Here is a 20,733-nt window from a genome sequence, read left to right on the forward strand (position 1 = left end):
CAACCCCTGGTGGTGCCTAACACTAACCACTCCCCTGGTGGTGCCTAAACCTAACCATCCCCCTGGTGGTGTCTAACCCTAACCACTCCCCTGGTGGTGCCTAACCCTAACCACTCCCCTGGTGGTGCCTAACCCTAACCACTCCCCTGGTGGTGCCTAAACCTAACCACTCCCCTGGTGGTGCCTAAACCTAACCATCCCCCTGGTGGTGCCTAACCCTAACCACCCCCTGGTGGTGCCTAACCCTAACCCCCCCCCCCCCTCCGGTGGTGCCTAACCCTAACCACCCCCTGATAGCAACCAATAGCGGATATTTTGCATTGCAGCATATGGTGTGCCTTTTTGTCCATTAGCCATATGTGCCCTTTTTTCCTGCTTTCAAATGGAATATCTTACAATCGGGAAGGTCAGTATAGAGAAACTGTTTCGACGTTTATAGGAGCCTGAAAAATGAAATCATTAAAATATAAAAAGGAATGTTAGTACAATAAAATATAAACACATATAATAACCTTATTGTACTCTTTCCCCCCCCCCCCCCCCATGCATTTTGCGGGTCTCCTCACTTTACGATTGTTTCAGCCGAGGAAAATCTAAAGTGCGTATGTAACTTTAGATTTACTAGGCAGGCGGAAAACATTGAAAACAATGGGTGCAGAAGATCAAAAACTCTGTTTAAGATTAGCTTATTGACTTTCAAATCCTTGCACAATCTGGGCCCTGGATACCTGAAGGACTTGTTGCCACTGCACCCCCCCCTCCTCAATGTTCGATCAAAAGGAACTAATACCTTGGTCACCCTCAGAGTCCACCTCAAAAGCCTTGGCGACTGAGCCTTCTGTCATGCTGCTCCTACACTTTGGAACTCCCTGCCACACCCAATCACGACATCTCCATCCCTGGAAGCATTTAAAGAGACTCCGTAACAAAAATTGCATCCTGTTTTTTATCATCCTACAAGTTCAAAAAGCTATTCTAATGTGTTCTGGCTCACTGCAGCACTTTATACTATCACTGTCTCTGTAATAAATCAATGTATCTTTCCCCTGTCAGACTTGTCGGCCTGTGTCTGGAAGGCTGCCAAGTTCTTCAGTGTTGTGGTTCTGCTATGAACTCCCCCTTCCTGGCCCCTCTATGCACACTGCCTGTGTGTTATTTAGGATTAGAGCAGCTTCTCTCTCATCTTTTACAAGCTGGATATATCGTCCTCTGAGCTGGCTGGGCTTTCACATACTGAAGAATTACAGACAAGGGCAAAGCTGTTTGCAGGAAGAAATAAGCAGCCTGAAGCTTCAGTGCATGAGAACAGGGGGAAAGAAACACACAAATGATCTCTTGAGATTCAAAAGGAAGGCTGTATACAGCCTGCTTGTGTATGGATGTATTTTCTATGTGTGGACATACTGTACATCAACCTACTTCCTGTTTTGGTGGCCATTTTGTTTGTTTATAAACAAACTTTTTAAAACTGTTTTTAACCACTTTTAATGCGGCGGGGAGCGGCGAAATTGTGACAGAGGGTAATAGGAGATGTCCCCTAACGCACTGGTATGTTTACGTTTGTGCGATTTTAACAATACAGATTCTCTTTAAGGCCAAACTGAAAAGCCACCAGTTCAGTCTGGCATTTATGAACACCTCACTATTTCCTGTGTAACACAGTCCAGCCTTCAGCCATGTATTACTGTGAGACATATCTATGTACTTTGAGTCCTATGGGAGAAGCGCTTTACAAATGTTATTGTATTATTATTGTCTTGTATAAATGAAGACAAGAGTGTGCAGTGTTCTCATGCTTCCTTCCCTCAGGAGTCCAATCAATAATCCAATGTCTGTGAATTATTGATAAAGGATTGCTTATATTTCAGTGCAGAAAGAATTGATAAGCTCAGCTGACTTCTAAAAGTTTAAGTTTCTAAAACAGATTTCGGTTCTGGAACCATCTATAAAGTGGTTTTCTTCTTCAGAGCAGATATGTGATAGTGCGAGTATCTATTCCACGTGATACGGAATACAGTCATTCATTTCATGCCAAAACTAGGAAACTTTAGAACTAAAAAACTGCTGCAAATTTAATTCACCTGACGATCGAGAACCATTCACCCTCCACTACAGAGACCCATGCTGGTTTCTGCAGACAATAATACGACTATTATGGGTCAGTGAAAATGTTCAAAGGAGGAACCTCATATACTTCCTGAGCATCCACATGGAGTTTGCAAGTAAATATTCACCTGAAAATTATTTTGTGAGGCCTTTATTATTCAGATATGTTTCAGATTAAACGTGTTTAAGATACGAAACTGTGTGGGTCATATTTCCCATGATATCTGTACATCTGTGGCCAGTGGAGATGATCTACTCATCTGTGGCCAGTAACAGATGAACAACAGACACTGCAATCTGCATTATTTTCCTTGCCAAAGGACTGCTCTGCCAAGATCGCATATAGAACAAAAACAAAACAACCCCCTGAGGGCTCTCTTACACTACATGCGATTCTGATTGTGATGTAATATTACATGCGATTCCGATTTTCGATCCGATCAAAGAAAAGTTCCGTAGGCTGCGTTTTTCTTCTTGTGTTACTAGCATCCAGTGAAAAACGGAATTGCGATTTCCAATTCAGAGATCATTATTCACTTTAGGGTTCAGGGAGCAAAGACACAAGCTATTACACACGCTAATAATATTCTATCTATTATATTGTGCATTCTTCCCCACTGCACCGGCTTACAAATGGTCTTTGATTTTGGTCACTTGCTTGTCTAAGCTCTCCATTTCCTTACAGGATTTGTAATTTCATATGACAAATTTATAGTGGAATGAAAGCTCTACGCTGTTATTAAAGTACCTACTCCTAGGTACATAGAACATTTGAAAGCATTCCCTCTATGTAAATAAATTTACTTTCAATGCAGAGGGCAGTACAAGTTTGTACTGCTTTGCTAATCGGCAAATATAATCATTGCCGGCCAGGATAAGCTCTCTGCCTGGTCTCGTCACTCTACTCCCCTCCCTCCTCTGCTGAAGTGACTCAACTGTTGAAACAGTGACGTGTCTATTCAGCAGAGGCAGGAGGGGGAGGAGAGAGAAGAGACCAGGCATAGAGCTTATCCTGACCGGCATTTATTACATTTACCAATTAACAGAACAGGGCAGACTTGTACTGCTTTCTGCATTGAAAAGAAAATGTTTTTACAAACAGGGAATGCTTTGGAACGCTTTCAAATGTTCTCTTATGTACTAGGTACTTCTATTTTAGTTAAGAGATTTGAATCCAACTTTAAAGAACACCTTAAAGAACATCAGGACATCTTATGTAATGCTAACAATAGTTATTTATTTGTCTCTTTCAGTGAAGAAAGGTCACTGCCTGGTGAATGGAATGGTAATGTATGAGAAGGCGGTGTGGTCTCCCAAGCCTTGTGTGACCTGCATGTGTTCTAATGGGAAAGAGCTCTGTGATGAGACGGTGTGCCCCCCGCTGACCTGCACCAGAACAGTGACCCATGATGGCGAATGCTGTCCAGTATGTAGCGACATTGGTACGAAGCCACTCACTCTGTCTAACAGGTGACCCCTTCTTTTCATACCAGCTCACCCTGCACAGCATCTAACAATGACACTAACAGAGCACTGGCCTTTACTGCTGGAATGGTCACCAGAAAACATGAATCCCCTTGTGGCAGCCACCCTGGAAATTAATATCCTGTCTTGTTTGGTCATTTAACCCTTTAGCAGCTTCAATAGAGTTATCTCATATGAGATAAGTGCTCTGCTATTGACCTCAGTCAGCAGAACTTGTGCTGTAAATTCATGGAATGCTTTGATCTATCTCTACCAGCTGAAAATATAGAAACTGAAGCAGAAGTCCTCTGCTATTGTCTCATGCTGCCTCCTAGTGACAAGTGGCCATAAATAACCATTACAGCAGTACTAATCACAAGCAAGAAAATGTAACAAATACATTTTCCTGTGAGCATAGATGACTTGATTATATCCACCTTCTCCCTGTGCTGGTGAGCATTTATCTTTGTGTCCAGCACTGCAGCTGTGTCTCAATCCACCAAGCTGCAGAAGGAAGAATTTCAATTTACTTTTGTTTCATGCATATGATAGTAGATTTGCATTAATTAGCAAGGTATTGCAGATTTGTAATTGCTGCAGTAAAAGTATGTTAAATGACTGACTGGCTGGGTCCTGTAGCCCTATTTCCTGTGTAACACCCACTCTGCTACCATTTTAATGCATTTGAGTCACATGATTGAGTTTCCAAAGGGAGTTTGTCTGGTGTGGTTGCAACAAATGCAAAAACTGTGAGAGAAATTGCACAACCCCCTAGTTACTTTAACAATGAAGAGTCTAGATGTGTGAACGAGAGCTTAAACTGTATGATGCTAAAACAGTTATTAGTGATCATTTCAGGTGATGATTTTGGAACAGCTGTAGTAACAAAAGGGTGTGTGTGTGTGGGGGGGGGGGATTAACCATATACATGCATCATGTAGGGTTAAGGGGTGTTAAGGTTAGGCATCAGGAAGAGGGGTTTTAAAATCTATGCCCGGGGGGGGGGGGGGGGGGTATTAGGAGCAGAAGATGCTCTTTAGTTTTGATTTTGCTCCCTCCCTCTGTTGTACAGTCATATAGCCCTGGTAACAGCTCAGGCACTTCAGCAGAGCGAGGGGGCAGAGTGAAGACACATGCCTCAGAGAGCTTCAGCCTGCAATGACTATATTTGTATATTAGCCAGAGATAAGCTATTCTGTACTGCTCTCTGTGGTGAAAGCCAACGTTTTTACATACAGGGAATGCTTGGGGATGGTTTCAAATGTTCTTTTATGTAAATTTACATAAAATAACTTATGTAACTCTTTTATGCGAAAGAGTAGTTCCTGAAATTTAAGTTTTTAGAGTACAATCCACTTTAACTCATTCATGCCAGCTCTACTGTAAGTTACTACCCTCTGAAAGATTCCCTTACCAGCAAGGCATGCTGTAAACGGCCTACTGTGAGCAGCAGGGGCATCAAAAACTGATCACACGTATGACTGAAAAGACATAAAACGCGATGCAGTCTCCCATAACAAGAAAAGACTAATCATAATAAACAATATTGGCCATATGGATAGGATTACCCTGCCGCCGCCGTGTGCCATGTAGGAGATGACTGCTTGAGGCTTCTAACTCACATAAAGCATCCTCTCTGCTTCAGCTACTGACATGTCCATACATACAGACCTCGTGTAACTGGCTCCATAACTCACAGCCAGGTTACGTTTATTCGTAATGAAAACCAGGTCTGTTCCAATGTATGACCTCCTAACTGATAAGAAACTCACTCCGTATAGCAAAACATTATTTTCCGCAAACAGTAAAATGGTTCACATCTTCAAAGGCGAACAGCTGTGGATGGAGTCTCTGAATCTCAGATGCCAATGAATCCAATATGCGTAACACACCGCAACGGTAACATCTATCAGCAAACAAGTATGGAGCTGCCATATCTGGCCCAGAGGGAATGCAAAGTGTTTATTGCAACTTTGTCTTCCATAACAAATTTAAAGGAGTTTTGACGATTTTGATCAGTCCACTTCCAAGCTGCATAAGTTCTGGGTCAATTATTATTATTAATAGAACTATTACTATTAGAAGGTCATTGGCCATTCCTAGTGGTAATGGTTGTGGTTTTTAATTATATGTGGCAGTAACTTCCAGTGTCAAAACAATGCACGCCTTACTAAGGTACAGAGGGGTTATAGGAGAACCAGGAACAGTAGGACAGAGCCTTAGAGGACAACTGAAGTGAGAGGGATATGGAGGCTTCCATATTTATTTCTTCTTCAGCAATGCCTTCAACAATGCTGGTTGCCTGGCTGTCCTGCTTGTCTATTTGGCTGCAGTGGTGTCTGAATAATACCAGAAGCAAGCATGCAGCTAATCTTGTCAGATCAGGCAATTATGCCAGAAACACCTGATCTGCTGCATGCTTGTTCAGGGGCCATGGCTAAAAGTGTTAAAAGCAGAGGATCAGAAGCACAGCCAGGCAACTGGAATTGCTTAAATTTAAATAAATATGGTAGCCTCCATATATCTCTCACTTCAGTTGTGCTTTAAGTCAAACATCTGATCTGCATGCTTGTTCTATGCCATACATGTCAAACTCCGACCCTCGGAGCCATTAAATTGGCCCTCAAGTGGTTTCCCCACTGTGCATTATGTTTGGCCCACTCTAGACCACCAGGGAAGCTATATTGGAGCTGAAGCCCTAGATTACCAGGGAAGCCATATGGGGGAAAGCACTAAACACCAGGGAACTGTATAGGGGAGGGTGGAGTCTCTAGGCACCAGGGAACAGTATAGGGGAGGGAGGACCTCTAGACACCAGAGAACTTTATAGTGGAGGAAGGTGGCCAGTAGACATTGAGGTTGGCCAGCGACTAGGTCCCAGTGTACAATTTCAGCTCACTTTGTATTTGAGTTTGACACCCCTGTTCTATGTTGTCTATGTCTAAAATTATATCAGAAACAGATAATTTAGCGAGCTCTACACTTAACCACTTGCCGACCAGGGCTGTATTGGCTGATCTGTGCTGCGTGGGCTCTCCAGCCCGCAGCACAGATCAGTATTATGCCAGGGCGATCAGACTTCCCCCCTTTTTTCCCCACTAGGGGGATGTCCTGCCGGGGGGGTCTGATCGCCGCCGGCCATCTGCGTTTTGCGGGGGGGGGGGCTCCTCAAAGCCCCCCTCCGCAGCCATTTCCGCCCTTTGCCTCCTTACCTCCCTCCCTCCCTCTCTCTCTCCGTAATGCGCAGGACGGAGTTCCGTCCTGCGCATTGAAGGATAGGCTTCCGCCTATCAGATGCCGGCGATCCCCGGCCAATCAGAGGCCAGGGATCGCCGATCTGCCTTACGGCGCTGCTGCGCAGCAGCGCCGTATGATGTAAACAGCGGGGATTTCTTCCCTGTGTGTTTACATTTTGCCGGCGAGCCGCAATCGGCGGCTCTCCGGCTGTTCACGGAGACACCCTCCGTGAACTGACATGGAAAGGCCGCTCGATCGAGCGGCCGTTTCCATGGTAACCCGCAGACGACCAGTTTACGCCGATCGGCGTTAGCTGGTCGTCAAGAGGTTAAAGTGAACCTCCGGACTAAAAATTGACTCAGCAGCACTGGAAAGGCCTGATGTTTCTTTAACTGTTTCACAGCATCAGAACTTTTTTTCTCTTATACAAGCCTCATTTTTAGCTGCACAGAAAAAAACTGCCCGGGCTTTTTCCCCCTGATGCTGTGCAAAGCATGATGGGATTTCTGATTTTGTTGTTCTCGTTCTGCTGTTTTGGTGCAATTTTTTTTTTTACATTTTGAATTTGACATTTGAAGCCTAGCGTGTGCAGCTGGGAGGGGTTATCAGGACACAGGACCGTTGAAACTGTGTCTCCTGCTCCCTGTCACCTCCTTTCAACCAAAAAGATGGCTGCCCCCATGACAAAGATGGCAGCCTCCATGAATCACAAACATTTGCCTGTTCTTTTAAAACGGGGTGGGTAAAAAATTATATTACCTATCTATTCTAATTAACATAACTAATGTAACTTAATAACAGTATGTTTGTTTAGGATGAAGTTCCCCTTTAAACACTAGAACCTATTATTATCTGTGGGTATGCTGCAAGAGTCAAAATGTTACACCAACAAAAAATTGCGCAGCGCAAAAGTTCATACTTTAATGTATGACTGAAATTATTAGAGGCATAGGATCAGCAGAACAGCCTGTAATCTGCACTGCTTATAAGGAAATACATATGGCAGCCTCATTATCTCCCTAACTTTAGTTGTCCTTTAAAAGGGACCCTAAAGCCCTTCCCCCACCTTAATAATAATAACAGAACAGTCTAGGTTTCCATGTCTGATATAAAGTTATTATTCTGGAACACAGTGAAGTCATGCAATAAAAGGACAACCCTTACTTAATACAAATATAATCATGCTGAAATAGGAACCCGGTGCCATGATGGGTGCAGTACCAGTGACAGTGGCAGTATTCTCCTGAAATGGCCCTCTTGCTACCAACAACCGACTCGAGGAGAAAATCTATTTTCGTCTCAGTATCACTATTGACGTTAGGGACATGGAATAATGCACATAAAGCAGCAGCACCATGACTCCTAGGGGGTTCAGTATAGAAAAGTTCTATCCTGTCACCAGGGAATCTGTTTATAGGTACCAATGTCACCAAACCACGTTGTGAGTAGTACTGCACTAGGGGATGAACAGGAAGTGAAGAAAAAGGTCTTGAGGTCTTTGGTGAGAGAAATAACCCCACCTCTCTCCATGCAAATTGTAATATCCTGCTCACATACTTCAAGCCTTTAGATACTGCACAATTATTCCAAGCTCACAATTAATAATATAAAAAAAGACATCCTGAAGACACTTAAAAAAAACACTTTTCAGTACTAAACTATGAGAATTAATCTTGAAATTCCTTATATAGTTATAAACGGGATAACTATTCCACAGCAATTTTTTTTATTTACCGTATTTTTTTATCAAAATGGGTTCATTGAATTCATTTTCACCTTTTTGATAATGAAATCATACCAAAGTTTGTGGAAATTATGTTTTTAATTAAAAAAAATACTAACATGATGGCCGATCACTTATGTCTGTTCTGTCTCTTTGCTTTTCCTTAATTTTGGGTCACCTTTCTGTGCAAGTATTTAACAGCATGCCACTGGACAATTGGATTGAACATTCTGGTGATTCCCCAGAACCCAGTAAACCCACTAAGGTGGTTTTGACAAAGACGTTGAAAACTCAAGAAGAAATGGACGAGCTCACGAGAACAGAAGAGGAGGAAAGCAACAAGAAAAAAGAACGGATGAAGACCAAAGTGCAAAAGCCGATGAAGAAAAAAGAGGGAAAGAAGCCACAAAAAGCGAAAAAAGGGCAAGCCATGGAAGATGAAGAGCGAACTGAGGAAGAAAGACGACGAGCTTATGAAGAAGAGGAACTGAGGATAGAAGAGGAACTAAAACGAAAAACAGAGGAGGAGATGAGGAAGATAGAGGAAAAGGCGAAGAAAGAAGAGGAGAGGAAGAGAAAAGAGGAGGAGGATCGTCTGGCAGAGGAGGTCAATCGTCTTGTAAAAGAACGGAAACAAAGAGAAAGAGAAAAACTTGACCTAGAAGATGACGAGGAGGAAGATGACGATGAAGAAGATGACAACGAGGAAGACGAGGGGGATGAGGCTGACGAAGATGATTTTTTAAGAGGAGATGTCTTCAGGGTCCCACGAAGACGCGTTCCAAGTTCTCGTCGACCTACAATTGTCCATCACCCTCCTTTGCCTCCTGGATGTTTCATATCTGAGATAACAGTAAGCTGCTCCAATGCAAAACTGACGGGAATACCGCCGGTATCAGATTTCGAGATGAAAAGCTTGGATCTATTAGGTAAGCCTTACAGACCATTATTATGGCTTACATGAATTTATTATGAAATACTGTAGATAGCCAGCGATACATCATTTCTCTAAACCCTGTAATTAGTGTCAATGGGGACTTTGTGAAATGTATGTATTTATGTGGCTAAGATTGTCAACTACACCAGAAAGTAGGTTCCAGGCAGCTTAATGATGTCTTCACAGAGATATGTAAACAGCAGAGTATCTGTCTTTAAACTAAAAATGTGCTAACTCAGCTTCCAAGTGGCGACAGTACACCGATATATAACTCAGATTGTACTTGGGCTTTAAAGGAAACCTGAACTGAAAATTAAAAGTCAAAATAACACACACTTCCCGCTTAGTCTACTCATCAATCTCTTTCTTCTCTCCCACGTCCTGTTTGTCCACTGTGATCGATGAAACTTTCAGTTTTCCATTTTAAAATTGGTGATGACCTCGTACCAGCTTCCTGGTCAGCACACTGTTCAACTGTAATATTGCCCACTTGAGCCATAGGGAAACATGGACATTACCTGGCTCATCAGTTATCCTTTCAGTTATAACTACCAGCAACTCCTATATAACTGACAGCAACTGATATATTTCAGTTCTGATAAGATATTGTCAGAATTGGAAGGAATTGTTGTTAGAAGTTCTGTGAGTAACTGACAGAGAGGATGTATGTAATATTCATTTGCAGGTACCGTACATCATGTTTATTTTAAATAATTTTACTCGGTTCAGGTTCAATTTAAAGTCTGATTTCACAAAGAAAATGGAGGCTGTTCTGAGATGGCCAGTGGTATCTGTGAGTTATGGGGCAGCTAGAAGACAAGGCTGGCAATATTTTTATTATTGCATATTTATATAGAGCTTAAATGTTCTAAGTGTGTATATAGATGCCACTAAGGGTGTGTACCTACATCCAGTTTTGATTGGTCAATGATTGGCTGATTTTGCCACTTACATGCAGAATGTGGGCCATTAACGGCTTCAATATTAAAGCGAAACTGTACACTGCATAAAAAAAAGCGTTTCACTTACCTGGGGCTTCTGCCAGCCCCCTGCAGCCTTTCTGTGCCCTCGCAGCCACTCACCGATGCTCTGGTCCCCCGCCGCAGCTCACTTTCACTTCACGCAGGTCGGGGGAAACAGCGCCTGTTTGGCAATGGCTGCATGCCTCCTCGTTCCCGTAGCAGGACACATACTGCGCAGACCAGTAAAGTTTTCCTTGTACTGCGCCTACGCAGAGCACTCCTGGCTACAGGAACGTGTACTAGGATACGTGTGGCCAGGGCGCAATGGAGGTCAACTTACAAGTCGACCTCCATTATTGGAACAAAAAAAAAGTGAGCCGCGGCGAGGGAACCGAGGATCGGTCCAGGGCTGCGAGGGCACAGGTCGGCTGCAGGGGGCTGGCAGAAGCCCCAGGTAAGTGAAACTCTTGTTCTTTATACAGTCTACAGTTCCGCTTTACATGTAGCATATATTGACCAGTCAGGAAACAGAAGCAGCGATATTTGTAAAATAACATTTATATCTTGTTGCATGTAGGCAATTTTATTACATCAATTCCAAAGGAGGCATTTAATGGCATGCCAAACCTTGAAATGATCGATCTCAGCAAGAACAAGCTGCTGTCTACCAGCATAGATCCTCAAGCATTCATGGTAAGTCACCTAACTATACATAAAAAAGCAGCCTTTGCCTAGCTGCAGAATTTTTTTTTTAGCTACAGTAACAAGCTTATCCCAACATGCAAATAAGAAAAAGCTTCCTATTTTTAATAAGAGAAGGAGACTATAATCAGAAGGCAATTGAATTCCCCTCTCCCTTTAAAGAGTTTACACAGTGGTGTAAGCCTGATGTCTAACTGATGTTTGCTGTGGGAGGGACGGTAAGCTGTGGCAGTAGGGAGGGAAAATCAACACTGAACTGGGTAAAAAAAAAAAAAGTACAGAAGTGATGTCACTTTTGGCATCACAGAGAAACTGTTACATAGTTACATAGTTATTTTGGTTGAAAAAAGACATATGTCCATCGAGTTCAACCAGTATAAAGTACAACACCAGCCTGCTCCCTCACATATTCCTGTTGATCCAGAGGAAGGCGAAAAAACCCTTACAAGGCATGGTCCAATTAGCCCCTAAAGGGAAAAATTCCTTCCCGACTCCAGATGGCAATCAGATAAAATCCCTGGATCAACATCATTAGGCATTACCTAGTAATTGTAGCCATGGATGTCTTTCAACGCAAGGAAAGCATCTAAGCCCCCTTTAAATGCAGGTATAGAGTTTGCCATAACGACTTCCTGTGGCAATGCATTCCACATCTTCATCACTCTTACTGTAAATAACCCTTTCCTAAATAAGCTGTAAAGATGGAAATCAAAAATATATTTTTTAATATCACATTCCTCCTAAGTCTGACAGTGAACACTAAGGGCCCGTTTCCACTTGTGTGGCGCGGAATCATTGTGGAAACCGCAGTAACAAATTTGCATGCGGATCCGAATTCGTTAACGTTTGTATGCATATTTTACCGCAAATTTGCATACGATTTTGCATATGTTTGTATGTATGCGAATTTAACCATATCAATGACTGTGTGCTTTTACATTGGTTTTATGCGAAATCGTATGCAAATTCGGTGTAAAATTCGCATACCGAAACCGCATGCAAATTTCCTATTAAATACATTGTATGCGAATCGCCTAGCGGTGTGCGGCAAGCGAATTCTGATGGCTCTGCCGTGCAGATTTTTCCTGCACACAAAACCGCAAAAAAAATCCTGAGAAGTGGAAACAGCCCCATCCACTTGTATTGCCTATGCGATTTCGCATGCGGGAAAAGTATGCAAATTCGCAATAGTGGAAACGGGCCCTAAAAACAACAGCAACAGGATGGGTAAGCATCATTTCTTCTAAAATAAATGTATTTTTCAGTTTTTTTTCCAGTTAATATGGAGTTTCATCCCACTCTAACAACTTCATACATACACGCTTGTACTCAAGGACAAGATGTACTGTACGTTTTTTATGACCTAGTTTTGTTACTACATGTTACAGTACTGTATAAACGTAGGTTATTTAAAGCATCAAAAACAACCCAAAAACATTGTTTATACGATACGTCCAAATCCAGAGTTATACAAAAGCGAAACATTTATTCACACGTACCAATATGTACAACACATGCTGCACTTGCAAACAAAATGGCCTTCCAAACGGCCTCCGGGAACAAAATCTGTTCATAGGTAGGAAGGGAACCAACGGTATCTGGATAAGCTGGGTAGGACTATATCAAATAACAGGACCCCACAGTTCAGAGGAATGTAAAAAAAAAAGTTCAGCTGCTACATAGACCATCATGATGTATGTTCTCCATCACTGAAATAACGAATACTCTGCTAACCATGAATAACTGGGCTGTCACTGGGATTTCCTGGAGGACATCATGCTAAAAGCATCAGTCTGTAGTTAATTCACCTAATGTTATTCCAGGGCCACCGGTGGCATGTTAAACTAATAATGATGATGGCTTCTCTGTTTTGTCTCCAAGCCACTGAAGAATCTGAAACGTCTATACTTGGACGGAAATCTCCTCGTTCAGATCCCCGCTGGATTGCCTTCAACCTTGGAGGAGCTGAAAATGAACGATAATAAACTAGAGGGCCTTGGGAAAGACAGCTTGAAAGGTAGCAGATCGCTATTTGGGCGTCGCGTTCTAACGTTACTTATTGCTACTGAAGTCCAGTGATAAGCCAAATCTATGCATCTCAAGCACGGTAACCTAAGGGAACGTGTTATGAGCGATAATGGTTACCGCAGTCAGAGCATACAAAGGTTATTGTAGTAAAACAAACCGCAAGACGATAACCAAAGAATCTCAATCATATTTTTTGCATGTTCCCCTGGCCAATTCTTAGACTGTGTACAGGAGCAATAAAAAGTATGTGAACCCTTTGGAATTAAAAAGATTTCTGCACCAAATGGTCATAAAATGTGACTGTCTATCATGACTTAGATGAAGATCGGATCACATTTTATGACCAATTTACGCACAAATCCATATAATTCCAAAGGTTTCACATACTTTTTATTGCTACTGTATTTTTAATTTGGTTATACAACAACAACCACTATCTCCCGTAGGACTCAAAGCGCATAAGCATGGTTCAGACCAGTAATTGGTTGATTGGTAAGTTCTGGTACAGAGGAAGAATTCTACAAGCCCGCAAATGCCAGGCTAAACAGGTGGCTTTTCACTCTTAATTTGAATAACTCCAGGGATGGGGCTGTCTTTACTGGGTGTGGTAGGGTATTCCAAAGGTTATGGGCAGCATAACAGAAAGCTCTGGCTCCAAAGGTTTTGAGGTGCACTCTGGGAGTGATCATGTTTATGGATCCTGCTGATCTGAGGTTGTGAGGGGTGTGGGGCAGTTTCAGCAGGTCCTTCATGTATCCACGGCCCAGATTGTGCAGGGATTTGAATGCAAACAGTCCAATCTTGGAAGAGTATTCTCCATTCTACTGGTAGCCAGTGCAGTGAGTGAAGCATCAGTGTAATCGGACAGTGGCGAGGCTGGTTTGTTAGATATCTGGCAGCAGCATTCTGGACTAATTGCAGGCAGTCCTTGTTTAGCAGGTCTGTAAAGAAGGCACTGAAGTAGTCCAGCCGTGATGTGATGAAGGCATGAACTAAGGTTGGAAGATCCTCTGGGGGAAAGAGAGATGCCTCTCTGCAGAATGTTTGTTAATTCTGTGTTTCAAAGTCAGTAGGAACAAAACTTGCTCACCCAAATTGCTCTGGGAGGAGAATTCCGCATAGCTAAAAACAGCCTAAGCTATGATATCACTGGAGGGGCGGTGCTACATACCAATGTACCACAATGTAGAGATACAGGAAGTGTTTTTGATGCTGAAACCAGGAAAATTACCTTAAAGAGAATCTGTATTGTTAAAATCGCACACAAGTAAACATACCAGTGTGTTAGGGGACATCTCCTATTACCCTCTGTCACAATTTTGCCGCTCCCCGTCGCATTAAAAGTAGTCAAAAACAGTTTTAAAAAGTTTGTTTATAAACAAACAAAATGGCCACCAAAACAGGAAGTAGGTTGATGTACAGTATGTCCACACATAGAAAATACATCCATACACAAGCAGGCTGTATACAGCCTTCCTTTTGTATCTCAAAAGATCATTTGTGTGTTTACCTTTTGTCCCCCTGCAGTTCTCATGCACTGAAGAGTGACATGCTGAGATCGTTTCTTCCTGCAGACAGCTCTGCCCCTGTCTGTAATTCCTCAGTATGTGGCTCCTTTCACAGCCTAACAGAGGAGGATTTTTATCCAGCTCTCTTCTCTCACTGATAAGAGAGCAGAGACGCTGCTGGCTTATGTAAATAACATAACTGTATGTCACTACAGCCCCAGTCATTATATATATTTATTTAATTTAATTTTGTGATGAACATATCTTTGACCCTTTAGGAGAATTTGTGTTTTCCCTGTGACTTTTGTAACTGTAAAGTCTCATTGTATTGTCCTTTTAAATGTAGTTGTTTATTTAATAGGAAAGTCGGAGTAACAAATTCATTTCACTTGATATACTTGTACCCATCATAGACTCTTCTTGTTTCAATTTGCCGTAAAATCTGATCAACAAAATCTTGGAAAGATACCGGGAGTTGCCAGATAATTGAACTCTGAGGCATGTGACTTTTTAATATCTTCTCTATTTTAGATTTGACGAATTTAGTAACGCTAGAAGTGGAAGGCAATCAGCTGAGCGAAGCCAACGTCAGTCCTTTGGCTTTTAAACCATTGCAACAGGCCTCGTACCTGCGTCTTGGGAGAAACAAATTCCGGACGATACCAGAAGGGCTCCCAGCATCTCTGGAGGTAAGCAATATATGATGCCATGCTGCACCCATTGCATCTTGTTACACAAGAACATGTGAATATATTGGCCTCTGAGGAAGAGGTCAGAGTGCTGCAAAACTTGGGTAAACTGCACAGTGCGCGGCGCCGCTGGACAGTGAGTGTAGGATTAATTTGATACAGTATATAATCATACATTGATAATGACATATCTTATTGACATAACACAGTGTGTATACCTCGTTTTATGCCTGGTTGGCCCCCAGTTTGAATCCCAGCTAGGGCACTATCTGGAGTTTGTATGATCTCCCTGTGTCTGTGTGGGTTTCCTCTGGGGAACTCCGGTTTCCTCCCACATCCTCAAAACATACAGATAAGTTAATTGGCTTCCCCTAAATTGGCCTTAGGCTACGATGTACATGTGGTAGAGATTAGATTGTGAGCTCCTCTGAGGGACAGTCAGCGACAAGACTATATATATTATTTTGAAATAAAAATGTATTCTTTTTGTTTTGAATTGTTTGCACTGAATCAATAATTACAAGCCTTTATTTGGAAAAATGTAACAGTAATATACCCTCATGCCAAACATAGTAAAAAAAAAAAAAAAGCAAAGTCCCTAACAAATATTTATGTATTTTGTTTTTTGAAATGCTGTCTTTTTTATTTTTTAAAACATGTTTTATTTTGGTAAGTATGGGGTTCGGTAAAAAGTGTAAAATGTAGTGTTAAATGTGTATTTTTTTATGTTTTTTTTTAACCACTAGATGTCACCATACACACTAGTCTGTGTGCTTTGAACAAACACAGACAGTGTTGTTACAGAAAAGATCATTGGCTTCTTGTTGAAGCCATGATCTTTCCCTTACAGGCACTTTGACTGGTTCAGGGAACACTTGTTCCATTTCACCCTATTGTGTCTCTCAGAGTTCTGTTGGTTCGTTAAGAAGGACCAACAGGACATTTAAAAATGACACATGGTCCAGTAGTGGTTAATCAAAGCTAGATTGCTGGTTAGAGTGACCCTTTATGTTTTTTTCTCCACAGTAGCCTGTGTGTTCCTTGTACAAGGCTCTGTTTATATTAAGTCTGGCATCTGGCAATCTCAACCAACCAGCATGCCTGAGGGGAGGATGGGGTTGAAACTCTATTGTCTTCTACACTTCCTGCAGCTCCCAGCTACTGTGCTGCGGCCATGTACGGTTCCCGGCGCGTCACCCAACACCTGTAGACACGCATGCTTCAGAAGTCGTTCACAAAGGATGTAGGAAAGTAGCTGGGGGCTGCAGGAAGTGTAGAAGATGGCGCCCTGAGGTTCTGTAAGTGGCTTCCGCTGTGCACCGCTCTGCAAGGGTGGAGGTCAGTGTTACTCTCGTGCCAGTTGCTACCAGCACACACACATATCCGGCATCAAGCAATCCCCGTCTGTGCCGGATATTGGGGGTATTACTGCATTTGATTCTTTTAGTTTTTTTCGCTTTAGGAACTCTATCTTGAAAATAACGAGATTGAAGAGATTTCAGAAACCTCTCTTAACCACACGACTAATCTGAACACTATTGTGCTGCGGAATAACAAGCTGGAGGAAACGAGAATAGCGCCATTAACGTGGATTCTGCACCAGTAAGTGACATTACGGACGAGATTTCTTTGAAGTAATAATAGATGACATAAGCAGCGGTGTATATAATAGTGTATATAATAGGTCCCATCTGCTGTACGGGGCTTTCTGTTAGAAGTGGAGATTACAGGGCAGCCTCTAATAACTTCATTAAAGTTGTTCAGGTTAAATTAGCTTAAAATGTACATATGCTAAATCAGCTTCAACCACTGATTATCCCCCCCAGCTGATATCTGAGGTTGGTTGATTTGACATACATCCAGTTTAACCACTTCAGCCTTCAGTATTGTTTCACCTTATGCATCCGAGCAACTTTCACCTCCCATTCATTCGCTCATAACTTTATCACTACTTATCACAATGCATTGATCTATATCTTGTTTTTTCCGCCACATCCGAGCAACTCTTACCTCCCATTCATTCGCTAATAACTTTATCACTAATTATAACAATTAATTGATCTATATCTTGTTTTTTCCGCCACCAATTAGGCTTTCTTTGGGTGGTACATTTTGCTAAGAATTATTTTTTTCTAAATGCATTTTAACAGGAATATTAGGGGAAAAAAATGGAAAAAATTCATTATTTCTCAGTTTTCAGACATTATACTTTTAAAATAATGCATACTACCATAATTAAAACCCATGTATGTTATTTGCCCATTTGTCCTGGCTATTACACCATTTAAATTATGTCCCTATAAGAATGTATGGCGTCAATATTTTATTTGGAAATAAAGGTGCATTTTTTTCAATTTGCCTCCATCACTATTTACAAGCTTATAATTTAAAAAAATATAGTAATATACTCTCTTGACATACATATTAAAAAAGTTCAGACCCTTAGGTAACTATTTGTTGCTTTTTTTTATTGTAATTTGTTTTTTAATTTTTATTTTTTTTTGGAGTGGGGTGGTAAACAGGTAATTTTAAATGTAATTGATTGTGTATATTTTTTTAAAAAAATGTATGTAGATGTAGTTTTACTGTTTGGCCACAAGATGGCCACCATCATTTTTTGTTTTTTCATCCTGAAAGTGAGAGCTCTCGCTTCCAGGAACTGAAGGGATGACGTGAAACCTGAAAAAATCGTTGTTTTTCAGAGAAGCCGCCGGTTTTTCTTACGGAGGCATAGATCAATGAATGGGAACTGTTTCCATTCATTGATCTCCAGGGCAGCGGAAGGTGGCGGAAGCACGCATGGCTCAGCGGCAGCAGGGCAGGCTATTTGGACGGATATATCCGTCCAGATAGACCTAAGTGGTTAACAGCAGTCTGCACACCATATTCCAGGGGTGTCCAACTCAAATACAAAGTGGTCCGAAATTGAACTCTGGGACCAAATTGTAGGCCAACCTTAATGTCTACTGGCCATCTTCCTCCCTTAGAAGGTTCCCTGGTGTCTAATGCCCCCCTCCAACCCCTATGCAGTATACCTATACTAGAGGGAAGGGGTAGGGGTCATCTGTCTACCTATACTAGAGAGAAGGGGGAGGGGTCATCTGGCTACCTATACTAGAGGGAAGGGGAAGGGGCTATCTGGCTACCTATACTGGAGGGGGGGCCATCAGGTTACCTATACTAGAGGGAAGGGGGGGGCTATCTGGCTACCTATACTGGAGGGGGGGCCATCAGGTTACCTATACTAGAGGGAAGGGGGGGGCTATCTGGCTACCTATACTGGAGGGAAGGAAGGGAGGGGTCATCTCGCTACCTATACTGGAGGGAAGGGGGAGGGGTCATCTCGCTACCTATATTGCAGAGGGGGGGGGGGGGGTGGCTGGTGACATTGGCCTTGGGCGGTAAAGAGTACAAATCCGGCCCTGGGTACAGTATTGTATTAGTTAGGCCTGTTTTTAACATTGAGTCTCAAGCAACCATAAAGCACACTCATCCAGCACCAGCTGATCCTGGTCGGTGCCGTACAGCTGGGACTCTACTGTACTGGCTTTAAAGGGAACCTGAAGTAAGAGGAATATGGAGGCTGCCATCTTCATTCCCTTAAAGGGAAGGTTCAGGGAGGGTGGGGAAAAAATAAAAATCAATTTCCACTTACCTGGGGCTTCCTCCAGCCCATGGCAGGCAGGAGGTGCCCTCGCCGCCGCTCCTCAGGCTCCCGGTGGTCTCCGGTGGCCGACCCGACCTGGCCAGGCCGGCTGCCAGGTCGGGCTCTTCTGCGCTCCAAGTCCTTGTACTTCTGCGTCCCACGCCGGCGCTCTGACGTCACCGGACGTCCGCCGGGCTGTACTGCGCATGCGCAGTAGAGCCCGGAGGACGTCCGATGACGTCAGAGCGCCGGCGTGGGACGCAGAAGTTCCGGGCCTTGGAGCGCAGAAGAGCCCGACCTGGCAGCCGGCCTGGCCAGGTCGGGTCGGCCACCGGGAGCCTGCGGAGCGGCGGCGAGGGCACCTCCTGCCTGCCACGGGCTGGAGGAAGCCCCAGGTAAGTGGAAATTGATTTTTATTTTTTCTCCACCCTCCCTGAACCTTCCCTTTAAAGGGAATCTGAAATGAAAATAAACTTATGAAATAATGCATTGAATGTGTAGTACAGCTAAGAAATAGAACATAAGATACAAGTCTCATATTGATTCCAGTACAGGAAGAGTTAAGAAACTTCAGTTGGTATATACGCAAAAGAGCTTCTCTGAGCTCCCTGACCCAACTTGGGTCAGCTACAGTGCTGTTTTCTGAAGCACTTATCTCAACCTGTCTCTCACTGTTTCTTCTTGATTTTACTGCAAGAAAGTTCAAAGGGCCATTAGCCCGCCATGTTTGATTCCACTGGCTGCTTTTTGGTTGCTTGAAACTCAATGTTAAAAACAGGCCTAACTAATACAGTACTGTACCCACGGCCGGATTTGTACTCTTTACCTCCCAAGGCCAATGTCACCAGCCACCCCCCTGCAGAATAGGTAGCGAGATGACCCCTCCCCCTTCCCTCCAGAATAGGTTGACGATGACCCCTCCCCCTTCCCTCTAGTATAGGTAGCTGTGTCGTTTGTAAACTGCAATTATTAGAGAATGATGCAATGTTATTAAAAAAAACATTGCATCATAACTGAAAATAAAAATATGAGACCTTTTTCTTTACTACTAATGTTCTATGAATTATCCATATTACACATACAATTCAATATATTATACTTTTTTTTCCCTTCAGTGTCACTTTAAAACAATGCTAGTTGCCTGGAAGTCATGCTGAGCTTTTGGCTATAGTTGTGTTTGAGTCACACACCTGGAACAAGCATGCAGTCAGTGGAGTCACAGCCCTGTAACTAGCATGCAGCCAGTGGAGTCACATCAGAGTCACAGCACCTGATCTGCATGCTCATTCTGGGCCAGTGACTTCAGCCAGAAGCCAGTGATCATTAAAATAAATGATCACTGGCACACACACACACTATTCCTGTGTACTGTTCTAAGTACTCAGGATAAAGCATGGGGACATCTAGTGGACAAAAAGTAAAAATAAAATAAATTACATCCCCTATAGTTATTAACATTTTCTGCCTCCTTCCCCTCAGTTACCAAAATAAAACACTTGAAGAAAAAAAAGTGACAGCATTTAAAAAATACATAAACAGTTATCTTAGGAACTCAGCTTTTTTTTTAATATGTATGTCATGAGCGTATATTACAGTTATTTTTGCAAAGAAGGGCTTATGATTAACTAGTCAATAGGCCCGCCCGTTAAAAAACAAGCGCTAGGTCACATCCGCTACCGTCCTGCTTGCTTGTTCCCCACCACTGTCTGAAGTATATGCACACAGGGAGCT

General features: G+C 42.7%; 2 protein-coding genes across 9 annotated transcripts in view; one reads left to right on the forward strand and one right to left on the reverse strand.

Annotated features, from left to right (window-relative positions):
- CENPP (centromere protein P) overlaps window positions 1-20,733 on the reverse strand; it is a 413,763-nt gene that overhangs the window by 68,617 nt on the left and 324,413 nt on the right. The window lies entirely within an intron of this gene.
- ECM2 (extracellular matrix protein 2) overlaps window positions 1-20,733 on the forward strand; it is a 41,178-nt gene that overhangs the window by 10,356 nt on the left and 10,089 nt on the right. For 3 of the 5 annotated variants that reach the window (XM_068251994.1, XM_068251996.1, XM_068251995.1), the window contains exons 3-8: window positions 3,360-3,576; window positions 8,732-9,459; window positions 11,007-11,122; window positions 13,013-13,148; window positions 15,199-15,356; window positions 16,819-16,958. In XM_068251994.1, the coding sequence (XP_068108095.1) occupies window positions 3,360-3,576; window positions 8,732-9,459; window positions 11,007-11,122; window positions 13,013-13,148; window positions 15,199-15,356; window positions 16,819-16,958 (1,495 nt within the window). Of the gene's footprint in view, window positions 1-3,359; window positions 3,577-8,721; window positions 9,460-11,006; window positions 11,123-13,012; window positions 13,149-15,198; window positions 15,357-16,818; window positions 16,959-20,733 lie in introns of all 5 variants that reach the window. The other 2 variants (XM_068251997.1, XM_068251998.1) reach the window with 2 other exon arrangements.

Source organism: Hyperolius riggenbachi, chromosome 9 (genome assembly GCF_040937935.1).
Source record: "Hyperolius riggenbachi isolate aHypRig1 chromosome 9, aHypRig1.pri, whole genome shotgun sequence".
Lineage (NCBI taxonomy): Eukaryota > Metazoa > Chordata > Amphibia > Anura > Hyperoliidae > Hyperolius > Hyperolius riggenbachi.